Source organism: Aptenodytes forsteri, unplaced genomic scaffold (genome assembly GCF_000699145.1).
Source record: "Aptenodytes forsteri isolate BGI_AS27 unplaced genomic scaffold, ASM69914v1 Scaffold379, whole genome shotgun sequence".
Taxonomy (NCBI): Eukaryota; Metazoa; Chordata; class Aves; order Sphenisciformes; family Spheniscidae; genus Aptenodytes; species Aptenodytes forsteri.
This window is the reverse complement of record NW_008794088.1, coordinates 725,536-739,204: the sequence shown is the minus strand read 5'-3', so window position 1 is coordinate 739,204 and position 13,669 is coordinate 725,536. Positions and strand designations below refer to the sequence as shown.

Here is a 13,669-nt window from a genome sequence, read left to right as displayed (position 1 = left end):
GGGCGGGGGGGGCCGCGGGGCGGGCTGCGCCCCCGGGAGAGGGACAGGAAGCGCCGCTCGCAGGTCCCCTCCCGCGCTCGCCGCCGCCGGGGGGCCGAGCCGCCGTCTCACGAGTGAGGCTCCCTCCCTCCCTCCTCCCTCCTCTCTCCCTCCCTCGCTCCGCCTGGGAAAGTGGGTTAGGAAGGGAGCTCGGGGGAGGGAGGCTGCACAGCCGCGCACTGGAGCAGGACCATCCACTCGCGCAGCCCGGCGGCACAGGACTCGTCTTGTTCCTTTTCCTTTTTTTCACCTCTCTCCATCACTCCAAACGGGTCGATTTAATTATTAATGTTTTTTAATTATTTTGTTACCTGACTTTTTCCTCTTGTTTTTTTATTTCTTTTTTTCCTTTTTTAATTGAAGGTTGTGCTAAGACTTTTTTTGGAAAGCCTTAAAAAAAGAAAAGGGGGGGGGAAGAAACCAGCAAGAGACTGAAAAAAGCAAGAGAAAGTGGCAGCTAAGAAGGACTGTGAAATCACCTCCCCTTTCTGGGGCTGTCGATCAGAGAGAGAGTTGTACATTATTATTATTATTGTTATTGTTTTTCTTTCTACATCTGTCTACCCACATACACACGCAGAGAGAGAGACAAGTACAGGCAGTGAAACTCGACGAGACCAGCCATGGTAGCAAGGGCTCAGCCTGATCGGAAACAATTACCGCTGGTCCTACTGAGATTGCTTTGCCTTCTCCCTACAGGGCTGCCAGTCCGCAGCGTGGATTTTACCCGAGGTACCGATAACATCACCGTGAGGCAGGGGGACACAGCCATCCTCAGGTAGGGCATTTTGCCAACTTTTCCTTTTCTATGTGTGTATCTATATTTCTGTGTATGCAATGTATACATGTGATGCGATACAGATTTGCGTCTGTATGTCTCTGTGAGAGTGTGTTATTTTACCTCTCGAACTGCAGTAGCAGCAGCTGCTACAAACAAGCTCTGCATGTTTGTGCTTTAATATAAAAAAAAATTGCAGAGCTTTTGAAAACCTCTTGCCACCACTCTCCTCTATGTAGTGCTCTGGATCAAAAGAATTTCAGTGGGAAAGATCTGTTTGTGTTAGCCAGCTCTCGTGAACGTGCATTTTCTAGCAGCCCTGCAGTATCAATAGAGAAATCGAAAAGGGATCCAGCTGTGCTTGCCAGATGTTCCATTGATCTTCCCATACTTCTTTTTGTACCTATGCAAAAACTTTATTCCTGGTGCTGCCAGAACTCTTGGGCAAGTTCTTCTGGGAAACTCTGGCTTTTAATTTTATTTATTTATTTATCTGCCCTGTAGGGAGGGGAGATGGATACAGTAGTTGAAAAGGCTGGAGAAAAGATGGTGTAAGAGCTCCGACATTTAGGAAGCTTGTATCTCGTTCGCTGTGTTGGTTTCTTTGCAGGGCTAAGTAAATGGGTGTATGCTGTGCCTTCGTGTCTGAGTGGTTGTGATGAGGGGGTGTCTTTGCACATGAAGCCTTGTTCACAGGCAGTATCGAGTGTTGCATTTCTGTATTCGTCATGCAGGTTTTCTAAAGGTAGTTCTGAGGCTACTTGGGCTTTCAGTTAGGAGTGTCCCAAATAGCTGAAACGCAGTCATCTTTTTCCTGTGGGTTTCTTCTTCAAATTCTGCCTTGCTCAACTTACCTGCAGTAACTTCCCTACTGAAGGAAAATTCTGTGCGTGTGAGTGTGTGCACGCACTGTGTATTACGGCTATAAAACTACTGGACGTAATTTAAAATAAGTCTGTAATCTGTATGAGGAGCTGATAGTGCACAAACCCTGAAGCATCAAGGGAGCAATTCCCTAACAAAGCTAACAGCAGCAGCAAAGTTTTCTTTCTCTTTCTCTGAAATAAATCCTGCTAGATGTCACCAAATGGTCTGCTACATGATCCCCTGTGTCCTGCATCCCTCCCATTTAATGATAGAGGGGTATGTGAGCTAGCAAGATGGGATCAGGGAAGAAGGATGCTAGAAGAGGGAGGGGGGTGTGTGTGTACACGTATCGCTTCTCTCAGCTCCCGTGTGCTGGGTTGTTTTGATCCTGGAATATCCGTTCAGCAGCTTCTATTCCCCAGCTCTCCAGACTTGTTAACTCACACGTAAGATTTATCCACACGGAGTAATAGGATTTACAGAGTAATTCATCTGCCTTGCATATGCGGTGGAAGGGGTTTAGATGTGACATGGTAAACACCTAACAAGGGGTGTTGCCTCAGACTCCCGGCTCCTCTCCTCTCCCTTCCACTCACTAGCAATTCATATATCCCATTAACCCTTTTCTAGCGGGACTCCTAGCTGACTTGTTCCATTTTTAAAGGCAAATCACTTCCATCAATCATTCATTTTGGAGGGGCTGCTCAGGCAGATGTTTGCTGGCGTATGTTTGGTACATACAGCAGCAGACAAGTCATTGAGCTCACTTGCCCAGCCAGGGGCCACCGGATTTCTATTTCCCACTTAACCTTGGAGCTTTTGAGTTTATCTAGATGCTGTGTGCTAAAGCTGCATTTGCAGCAGAGAGGGCTGAGTGGATGGTGGAGATGGTGCCTGCATGTGCTGCGTGTAAAGCGTTTGTGAGCAAGCTCAACTGGGCTGCATGGGAGAGTGGTTTTGGTGTTTGTGTGTGGAGTGTGTGGCTTACCAGTGTTATGTCAGCACTAAGATATTTTCTGATATAGGAAAGAAACTAAGATAGTTTCTGATCACCTGAGTGAGGTGATCCAGATGTGTGCCAGGTGACACGGTTCGCAGGAGCGGCATGCCACCCGGTCATGCAACTGCTTGCTCCGAGCAATACGGTGTTCCTGGCAGGCTGCATTTCTGTCAGAAGTGACTGTGGCCGGTGCACAGGCTTTCCCTCCCTCAGCTGCCTTCCTAAGCTCTTTAAGCAGATCTGGCTGGCTGTATGCTTTTCATGTTTCCTAGGAAAAGCAGCTGTCTCCCCTCCATTTCCCTGGGACCAGCCCCAGGTTTCTGACATGTTTCAGTCCCTCCTTCAGAGGAAAGGCAGAAGCCAGGCCGTGCTGGGAGATGGGACTGCCGTATGAGGCTGGAAGGGGCGAGATTTCCCTCTGTCCTGGACACTTTAGGTCCTCCAGGATGACATTTCATTCCCTCAGTTTCAAAGCAAGGGTTGGTTTGCTAGCTTCCCCCTCACTGTTTTCCCTGCCCCTCCAAAACGTAACTCACTTTAAGACAGCCTTGTGTTTGAAAAACTCCCAGCATCTCGCTCTCCCTGCCTATAGATCCGCTAGTGACAAAGCAAGGGGAAGAGCTAGGTGGGGAAAACCATTAGATGATCTATACTAACTGTGCTCAGAGCAGGTCTTTACCTCCACAGAGAGATAGGTAAGAGATTTCTACACGGAGATCATATCACTTATCTTTGCTATGCATCTGCTTCAGAGGGAAGAGGAAGCATGCAGCGGCGGTTTACCGGTGCCCAGTAGCTCCATCCTGTAGCTTGAAGGGAAATGAAAATGTAGGAGGGAGAAAAAATGATATGCAGTTGGAAAGAATTAAAAGCAATGTACATAGTGATAATATAACTAAAAACATTTTGTTCATGTAAATTGTGGTGCAAATAATTCAGCAAAGCATCAAGGACAGGGTATTCTGAATGATTCTTCTCCTTTGGGGCCTTATACATTTGTATATAGTGTTACACTTGTAAGTGGAAGAATGGGTTGGTGGACTGTTCTATGAAGTGGAAAAAAATAGTTTATGATAAGCCCTAATGTTCCTAAAGGAAGCCACTCCTCTGGAGCTTCATCTACAGCTTGTTACTCAGAATAGAATTATGCTGGGAAGTTTGGATATGACTTTTTAAAGCTATGGAATATTTAAATATTCTCTTGCTATGGACTTCCAAAAAATGTTCCTAACTCTATACTGGCTCATCTCCTAAATGACCTGGCAGCAGGTTTGATTCATTTGTTGGCCTTGGTGAAGGTTGATGACTTTTAGTGAATATTTGGCATGGGGAAGTTAGGGAATTGCAGAGGGAGAGAATAAAAATAGCTTGTGATAAACTATCCACAGGGAAAAGGGTAATGATCTGCTCCTTAGAGCAAGGCTGAAAAGGGAGGAGGGGTCTGAAAGTTGCAACAGGTCAGAAGGGCTGAGAAGAGCTTCTGGTGTTCAGCCAGCTACAACCAAGAAAAGAGAGCAGGATGTTTCAAAGATGACACTGTATATCAGAAAGCCTGTCAGACTTGGTTTCCTTTTTTTAACTCTGTCTTCAGCGAGTAAAGGAGGACACTGAACCTTATTTTGAGTATTGAGAGGGAACTGTGTGCTACAATTCCTGCCAATGTTTTGCTTGCAAGATCAGTCATGAGGTTGTCAGGTTTTGTATGCAACTTCCCTGCTTGATGTTAGGAAAAAAAGAATCTCCAAACAACAAACACACAAAATATCCCCCAAAACTAATTAAAATGGGAAAAGAAAAACAAGCCCCAACCCCAAATCTTCTTTCTGTTTACCTGCCCCCAGCATCCCCTCCCACCTCATTTTCTCTGCAGGTGTTGGGTGAGCAAAGGCAGGGATCCTGTGCTTTGTTACGCACTTTCAGTCTAGGGAGGGGATGAGAAATAGGAGGACGTTGGCTAAGCGGGATGTGCAGTAGCGAAGGGCAGCTACTGCAAACTGGGGAGGGAGGGAACTGTGCCTCTGTCATGTTTGGCCCTTAAGATGGGTTGGAAGCAAAATGGCAATGGAGTCCATGCTGTGGGATCAGGTACCTGTACAGCCTGTCAGGGGAAAGCTCAGCTCTCTCAGGAACCATCACAGCAGCTCACCCCAAAGTGCCTTTAAAGCACTATTCTGAGGGCGTCAGTGGGACTCGCAGGTTGCCCGGGGCTTTTAGTAGTCCTGGCACAAGGGCAGATTTGGCCTTTAATGACTTCTGAAATGGAGCTTGTCACTAGCTGGAACCAAAATGGGGCACATCCCCCCCATCCGCTCAGCTATACCAGTACAAATCCACCAAAGCCCAAGGGCACTGCCAGAAATACTGCATTTGTCTTTGGGGCAGATTCCCGGGGACTGCTGATAAAGAGGTACAAGTGACTCATACAGGGCTTAAGCTGCTGAGAGCTGCTCAGGTGATGCTCAGCCCATTGGAGAACTGGGATCTCGCCAAGGCCAGAATTTGGCTCATTGTTCTTGAGTTTTTCCAAGCATCAACTTTTCATCAAGAATTAAATCAATCTGATGCTGATGCACTGATGAAAACCAACATTTATGCGAGTGTGCAATTTCCATTTTTACCAGGTATCTTTAAATAATATGAAGTTTCAGGATGATAGCACGTTTAGGAACTTCCATCCTAATGGGTACTTAGCTCAAGTTACATGTGTCAAAGGATGGGCTAGAATCAAATTACCAGCAGTAATGGTAGTGCTGTTGGTGTAATCCTGCAATATAAGCAATTTATGCAAACTCTGTTCTTGGCCTCCCAGTATTTTGCTGATATTCTACATGTGGAGCTATGCTAGAGGACAAAGGCACCTCAGGCAAAGTAGCAACACAGCATTACAACAAAGTTTATGCCCTATACAGTCATTTTAAAAGAAAAGTAAAAGCTGTTCAGATTACATTTATAATTAGCATATGATTTATAACAGGGAGCACTGAGCTGAGCCGTTTGCTAGAAATGAGAATAGGCACGTTCAAAGGTATAATGCTACATAATAATACAGCCTTGGCAGTAAAATTGTAACCTTGATTATTAGTAGTATTGTTGTGGCACTTAAAGGCCACCACTAAGTTGAGGCACCCTTTGTATTAAGTGCCACGCGAGCACAGAGTAAGAGAGATCCCCTCTTCCGCAGGGCGTGCAGGCTATTAGCTGGGACAGAGAGAGGCTGGGGGTGGGCAGGAGGCGCCTGGAGGTGAGGGGACTCACCCAGGGTTGCACAGCAGGGCTCGGGTGCACCCAGCCTAGCGACCTATCCATTAGCTTAGGTTACCTTTCGGCTCAGCCATGCAACAACCCAGCAAATGTGGCAAACAAGGTTTTCATAGTACGTCCTCATCTGCGCTGGTATTTTGACTACAAGACCCAAATGCTCTTCTTTTTCTCCAGTATATGCAAAGTCTTCATTATCAAATCTAGCATGCATGTGTCGAGAGGGTCTGTGGGGATCTGTGCAAAAGGGGCTGTACTCTGCTGATACGTTCCTTTTAAAAAAATATATATATATAAAAAGAAATGTATAAATGTAGTAACAGAAGATGTTGCAAAACTTCCAGGTCTGGCAGCAGATGGTGCCATCATATGAAGGCACACATGTATACATAGATATGTGAGTGTGTGTGCACACATATGGTAAAGGAAATTGCAGTATGTATGTGGTCAGAGGCTGGTGATTAGCATCTCTCCTTATACACACACATGTATGCACACAATATTTATATATGGTGTGCCCAGTGGTGAGCAGGGCCTTTGTGATACTGCGTTTTCTGCAAAGTGGGACTAACCCATCACAAGCAAAGGTGGAATGGAAATTAGAAAAGGAAAGGCTCTTTCTTTGGTGAAATTATGTATGTTTAATAACACTGTATGTATAATTTGCATTCAGAAAGATGGAGGAGGAGGGACAGTATCAGACTGTATGGCGTTAACCTCCTCCCCTGAGTCTGCACACACACTTCAGTTTGCAGCTAAGTACCGTATGTTTTCCTACTTAGTTGGCATTGAAATTTATATAGTAGTACATGTTACCTGGAGTGTCTCAGAGTCGGTACCTCTTCCACTCCGCTCCCCTCCCCAGCAGGTCATGAGGAAAGACCTAGTCTTAAAATAGCTCATAGTTACTGGAATTTGCCATCTCATAACTATAAGTTTTCAAAATATATATTACACGTATCTGCCCTTTATATCCAGACCCACAGGTATCTGATTCTGACAGAGCTGCAGGGCCACAGCTCACTGCTGATGCAGCAGCAGAGCTTCAACAGACTTACTGTGAGGCTGAATATAGCCATTTTCATTGAAGGTACCTAGTTTTGTTGTCCATCAAAATTCACTCTGGCTTGCGTGAACTTGTGCTCTGCTGGAGTAAGTGCAATGGAGGGCACAAAGGTGAAGTCAGGAATTTACTGAGTTTTCTTTTACTCTTCTCTCACTGAAGAAGAAACGAATGTGATTTTCACCTGAATCTGACACCAAAGCATTTGCTTCAGGCTTCAGGCACATCTAACATGTCTGGTTTTATGGTAAATAATGGGAAGTAATAATGATGAGTTTCACCTCTGCCTAGAAAACAGCTATTTCAAAATAATCTGAACAGCCAGTCTCCCCTGTGCATGTATATTTCTGCAGATTTTTATTAGGAGCGACTCAGTTGTGTGGGAGAGGCCAGCTGTGACCCCATAGTGCCCCAATGTGCTCGGCCCCGTGCAAAGAGAGGAGAAATAGCCCTGCCGCAGCTCTATTGATTTCACTGGGGTTGGGCTTTTTCAGTCAGAGCTAACTTGATGGAATTCAGACTGGGCAGGATTTCAACAGATACTTTGCAATAACACATCTGCATGAGGTTTGGGGGGTGCGTGCTTGCTTGTGTGCAAACGGGTCTTTCCCTACGTTTGTTCCTGTTTAAAAATGGAAAATGTTTTCTTGTGTGCGGTTGTACACATGTTCATATACTTCGTACAGTTGCAAGCATTGTATCAGTGAGAGTCAGCACTGCCCAATGGGCGGGATAACAGACTGCTTGCTTGGAGATCTGTGTGACTTCTGACTCCTGGGCCTCGGTAACCATCACTGATGCTGGAAGCGTCCTTCGCTTCACTGTGCCTCAGTTGCTACAGCTGTGAAAGAAAAAGGCAGCAAGCAAACAGAATATTGCATCTTCCTCTTCTGAGGCTCAGTGGTTAACACTGCGGTAGATCTGGCCAATACTGTCCCTTTCCAGTAGCCTGGAACCACTGAACCTGTCCCTGAACCACTTTCGCCTCTGGAATTTGCATTTCTGTGGCAGAGGAAGTAGTGAAAGCTTCTGAAGAGCAGGGAGGCTTGTCCTTCGCATACACCCTCCCACCCTCCTGTGAGAGGCGAGACATGCCTGAGTGTTTTTTCTTCACAGGTGCTCTCTGTAGAGGTGGGTTCCTAGAAGAGCACTGGATTTACAAGGGGGAGGGAAAGGCCAAGAGGGCTCCAGCTCCCCAAGCACCAACCCCTGTGCTGTGCAGTTGTGAAACGAAATAGGGGTGGTCACACAGCTGTGCAGCCACCACTCACAGAGCCACTGCAGCCACCCCTCTCAGAGATGTCAGGCTGACCATGCTGGAGATGCACCACTGTCATTGCCCCTAATGTGGTGTAACTTAGTGTGTCAGTGGCAACAGTGTCTCGTCAGGGGTGGTGATGGTGCTTTTCCAGTGTAGGAACCCAGGGATACTCTAACCGGGAACCCGATGGTACCTGCATGGCAGCTACCTCAGCTCTCTGCTTTTTCACTCCCTCCATCCCAGGCTGGTTGTCCACCCTCACACGAGGCTGGGCAAGGGAGACCATGACTCAGAGCTGCATGTCCGTTCACTTTTCATGCCTCGCTGTGCAAACAAAACCCATGTTGAAATCCACTGGCAGGCAGCATCCATGACTTTGAATAGTAAATACAAATCTCTCTCTCTCTCTCTCTCTCTCTGTGTCTCTCTGTTATTAAGCTGACAGGCACTTAGCCAATTACCCAGTCGTCGTCTCAGCTGTATTTATGGAGGAGGAAGAGACAACGCACACAGCTCTTGTCTTCAGGGCTTCAGCTGAGTCTCCCTTGTGTGCTGCAGCATTTTCCCTTGTGTGAGCTGCATAGGATGCTCAGGGAAAGGAACCAATGAAGGGGATGAGTTGAGGAGAGGGAGGGGGAAGCAGAGGGGAGGAAAGGGGTCTGCTCCCCCAGACCAGGCACGTGCCAGAGCTGCCATTGTTTGCCACTGTTTTTGTGTTTAAATTTGGCAGAGCGCGTATGCCTTTGTTGCATAAGGTTGCGGTGGATGGGGAATGCGATGGCCGCAAGTACTTGCAAAGTCGTTTTGGCTGTGACAGGGCCAAGAGTCGGGAACTATGCAGCGGCAGACTGTGAGTCTGTGCTTTACAGTAGGGGGGCCACATGTACTCAGAGACATAGTGTGAATCTGTGACCTGGAGCCAGGAGGCACCCCTAATCCCTGATGCCGTATTGCGCCTAGAACACATAGCCTGTGCTGGCTCAAGTGTTTACTCCAAACAGCAAAATTTAGGCAAATAGCCTTGAAGTGTTCTGTGAATATTTTCATGAATGTTAAAAATGAATTCACTTTGGCTGCAGCTGTGCTTCCTTTGTGTGTGTGCATGTGCATCTTTTTTCCTCTCCCCCTTGTGAATAATCTGAGTGGATGAGTTTTCCTTGCCCTGGCATTCATGGACAGAACATTTTAAACAGGTTCATAGCTGAGCAAACAAGGCTCTAGCTGCAACTTCTGCAGCTGAAAATCTCTGGCTGTACAGATTTGCAGGTATGTGCCCCTTCCTCCCCCCCCAGACACTAACTTTGTGTGTACACCTGTGGTGCTCTTGATATGTATTTATATAGGATGCTGCTTGGGGAGCACTGGATGTGGTTCTTACAACCCCTTATCAGAGCCTGGGCATAAAAGCAGTCGAACAAGTGAGACATGGAGCTGATCGCAGCTTGAGCCACAATAATTTATGTGCATGTGACAAGAGAAAATTACCTTTAAACTCTGCACCCAACGAATCAATCTTACAGCAGCCTGTTTTTGCTAGGAAAGGTGCCTCAGGCCAAGCCTATCAAGCTCAGAAAAAGAAAGGTTAAAATGTTCTAACATCATTATCTCTTTCTTTTCCTTTGGAGGAAAGGAGCCACAGTGACAAAGCCTAGCTGACTCCTTCACTCCTGCCACCTTCACACCAGCCCTTCATAGTGAGCTCCATTCCCACCCCCAGCCCAGATTCCCAACAGGAGTGAGCAGGAATTTGTCCACGGTCAGGCCCCGTGTTCATCTTGTCAGGGAACAGAAAGGAGAGCATGTGACAGTGGGGAACAGGCATAAATAAGCATGCTGGAATTGGAAAATGCTCAAGAGGGGAGAAAAACACCACCACTACAAGGTAGCAACCCTACTGAGTGCTGCAGGTAGCACAGGGATGTTAGGAAACCCCCATCTGTTCCGGGGTGTCCTCTGAGCTTGGAGAAAAGTGGGATTCAGGGAGTGATTACTCCCTGAAAAATTATTGTCCCCTCTCTGCTAAATACAATATAATACGATCTGTAGTCTCTCTCCCTGCAGCAATAGAGCAGGGAGCCTGCGCCAGCTGAGGCAGTTGTTTGTTGGGGCTTTGTGGGAAAAGGAGTATCTGAGCCCCCCTCCTCATATAAGCGGGGCATGTGTGAGCTGTGATTCAGTGGAGCCTGTTTGTCCCTTCAGAGCAGGCAGGTTTATTAGCAGTCCCCTTGAGTCAAAGGATGGGGGGGGTGTTTAAGCTGGTGGAAGAAGATGGGGAGGGACTGCTGCAGCCCGCCTTCCCCCTTTTCCCGTCTGCCGCTGCCTTAGCCTTCAGTGCGCTGGTTGAACAGGCACGGTCCTTCCACAGCCCCCTGCCATTTCTCAGGCAGACTCTGTCCCCTGCCTCCAGCTCCCCAGGCTGGCCCTGCAGACTTACCCTGGTGCCCTCGCTTAGTGGGGCTCTCGTTCCTGACTGCGGGGTGAGGACCTTGGAGCCCCACAGCTTACCAGGCACCCACACCCTTCTCCCTTGCCATGGGGACATCTCCCACCACCACCTCTTTGCTCCCTGAGCAGCAGAACCTACAGGGACCTCGAGACCCCAGCGCTCAACCCTGGCCACAGCAGATTGCTCCTCTTCTTTTTAAGTAAGCCCTTTTGGACGCACTGGCTAAGCTTTCCTAGCCAGTCACTGCTGTCACCACCCAGTTACACCGTGCCGCTGACCCTTGGGGTGGCTGGCAGCACCGGAGAGAGGCAGTCGGGGCTGAAGCAAACGTGAGGGAGTAAGCTGCTTTCTAGAGCCCCTTAAGACACCACGGAAAAATTATGAACACATCCACACAGTTGCTGGCACGAACCCGCCATACACCTGCACAGGCATATTTGTCTGCTTCTTGGATTACGCTGCTATTTAATTGAAATCAGTCCTGGCGGGACTGAGATGGGGGTGTGCTCAGACAGGCCTTATGCGCGCAAGCGAGTACCTCGTGAATAGCTGACTTCATGTCCTGTGAACCACAGACCTTGTGATAAGAAGCTAAGCAAATGCAGCCCCCTCGTAGTGACTTTCCCCCTCAACTTTCCCACTAATGGCGGTTGTCTGAAATGGATCAACTTGTTGATGGGGGGTACGGATATGGGCAGGCTCTGGGTAGTACTGGCCTCATTTTTATTAAAAAAAAAAGAAAGCATAAAGAAGTATGCATAGTCAGATTGCCTTTCTCACTTGTATGCTACAATAAGGCAGCCATGGTTTTGGGCAGTAAACAGTTCAGGGCAGCGTATGGGGGCAGTACCCCTGTGAGTGTGCTAAATGTGGGCAGCAGTAATAGGAGATCCCATCCTGATGAGGAACAGAAAAGGAGTTACCTCCTTCACCAGCTAGGCCCACTCCTTTAGGCCTGTTGCTATTATACCTACTGCTGAGACTTGGAGTGCGCCCAAAGCCTTCGAGTTGTACACATGCTGTACCTCATCTGCCTTCCCTCCACTGCCATCCTTGGCTGTCTCTTGCCAGCAAGGAAAGGGGAGGGTGTGTTTGCAGAGATTTGTCCACTGAGAGAGAAAGGATGGCTAAGTTTATCAGAGACACAGCTGAAATCTCTCTCTCCTGTCTTCCCTCTTGCAAATGGCACCCAGCTCCCTCTGCTTGGCACACTCCCCCATCCAGCCTGCCACCTTGCTCAATTAAATTGTCTGTCACATCTCTTCCTTGCCTTCTTCATCTCCTCCCTCCTTCCTTTGCTTTCTCTCTCTGTCTCAATCCATCTTCTCCTCACCCTTCACCCCTCTCCAACACATGTCCTAATTCCTGACTCCAGCCCCTTCCCCTTCTTCCTTTTCTTTCTCTCTCTTCGCTCAACTCTGATCTCCTTTGAATGTCCTTCCCTTCTGGACCTGGAAGCAAGAATGGGGGGCTGGGGGAAAAGCAGAGAAGGATGGTGGAGCACCATAGTGACTGCAGTGCCCTGGCTCTTTTGCTGTAGATGATAGAGCAGGCTCTGAGCTCTTGTTAGGCATGGCCACTCAATCAGCGCTTTGTATTCAGGCTGGGCCTGCAGAGTATTCCCAGTGTATTTATTTTCTGCTCCTACACAGAATGCCCGGTGCCTATTTGTCCTGAGAGCTCATAGGAAGGGGTGTGCGTGGGAGGGCTAGTAAGAAGTGGGGGCTGCGTCACCAGTAAAGCTCTTTCTCTTCCTAGTAGGAATGTAGTTGGATGCCTGTTGCATCCCAGTGATCTGCTTCTCCTGCTTTCAATTGCAGCCCAAGTTGGAAATAGAGTAGGAGAGCCTATTCATTGATGAGGTGGTTGACAGGCAAGAGCTGAGGCTGCAGGCTGGTGCGAAAGCCACCTTGCTTCTGTCAGCAGAGGAACATGCTGCAGTGCTTCCTTGGTGTGTTGTGATTCTACTGCTGGAAGTTGAAAGGGTGCAGCTGGGGGCTTTTTTCCCCTCTGTGGTAGCTCTTTCTTGGGTGAGAAGCTTGACGTTCCTGCATGATGCTGACGTGGGGTGACACAGATCAGTGCTGGGGTGCAGACCTTGAGATTTTCTTGTGCAGGTGGCAAAGAAGGCAGATGCATTTAAAAGACAGTGGTGGTGTAATGTTATGGAAAGTCCTTGGTGTTCAAAGTGCCAGACCGCTCTGACCTTGAATGGAAGCAGCAGGTCTTTAGCTCGTGAGTTAGGATCACTTCAGTCAGATTTGTCCATTGCAGGAGAGGCTTTCCAGGAACTCTGGAGACAGCCCCACGTGTTTGGCATGGGATAATAAGTTGCTACAGAAAACTAAAGCCAGCTGCTGGTGCTGTAGCAGGGATGTTCCTCACTGCTGGTTACCCTTTATTATCCTCCTGTGGTACTTCCTTTTTGTGAGACTGGGACTCTGAAGCCTTTGTGAAAACGTACACATCCTGGCTGCTTTTACACCTAAGGGAAACCTGAGATTGGCATCCATAATCAGGAGCAGAAGGTGCTGCAGGCAGTCTGTCTTCCTAGTGCTGCATTAAACCCATTTTAGTTCTTTCACCTAAATATCGAATTATCTGTCCACCCATACATCCTCCCCACTGCATCAGCTGTGCTTAGTGATGGGCCATCTGTAGGACTTTTACCTGGACAGGGGGGTTCACAGGGGTTCTTGCATAACATGCTTCATGCGTATTCATTGGCCTTTAAGAGTGGCATTTCTTCCCTTCCTATTCTCCTTGCTGGTCTCCAGTACTGGTGATGAGTCAGAGCATGCAGGTCTATCCATTTGAAAAGTGTGTCCCAAAGTGGAGAAACACGTGTAGCTTTCTTCTTACCTGAGTTGGGAAGTGGTGCTTAAATGCAAGCCAGGTGGGTCAAGGACCTCGGACATAGTCAGATCAGTTAGCCTTTTAAATGCCTTCCTTCCCCC

General features: G+C 47.9%; 1 protein-coding gene across 5 annotated transcripts in view; it reads left to right on the top strand.

Annotated features, from left to right (window-relative positions):
* Positions 1–13,669, top strand: part of LSAMP (limbic system-associated membrane protein) — a 1,059,407-nt gene that overhangs the window by 725,859 nt on the left and 319,879 nt on the right. For 2 of the 5 annotated variants that reach the window (XM_009274417.1, XM_009274395.1), the window contains exon 1: positions 663–817. In XM_009274417.1, the coding sequence (XP_009272692.1) occupies positions 663–817 (155 nt within the window). Of the gene's footprint in view, positions 1–371; positions 818–13,669 lie in introns of those variants that run through there. The other 3 variants (XM_009274410.1, XM_009274402.1, XM_009274388.1) reach the window with 3 other exon arrangements.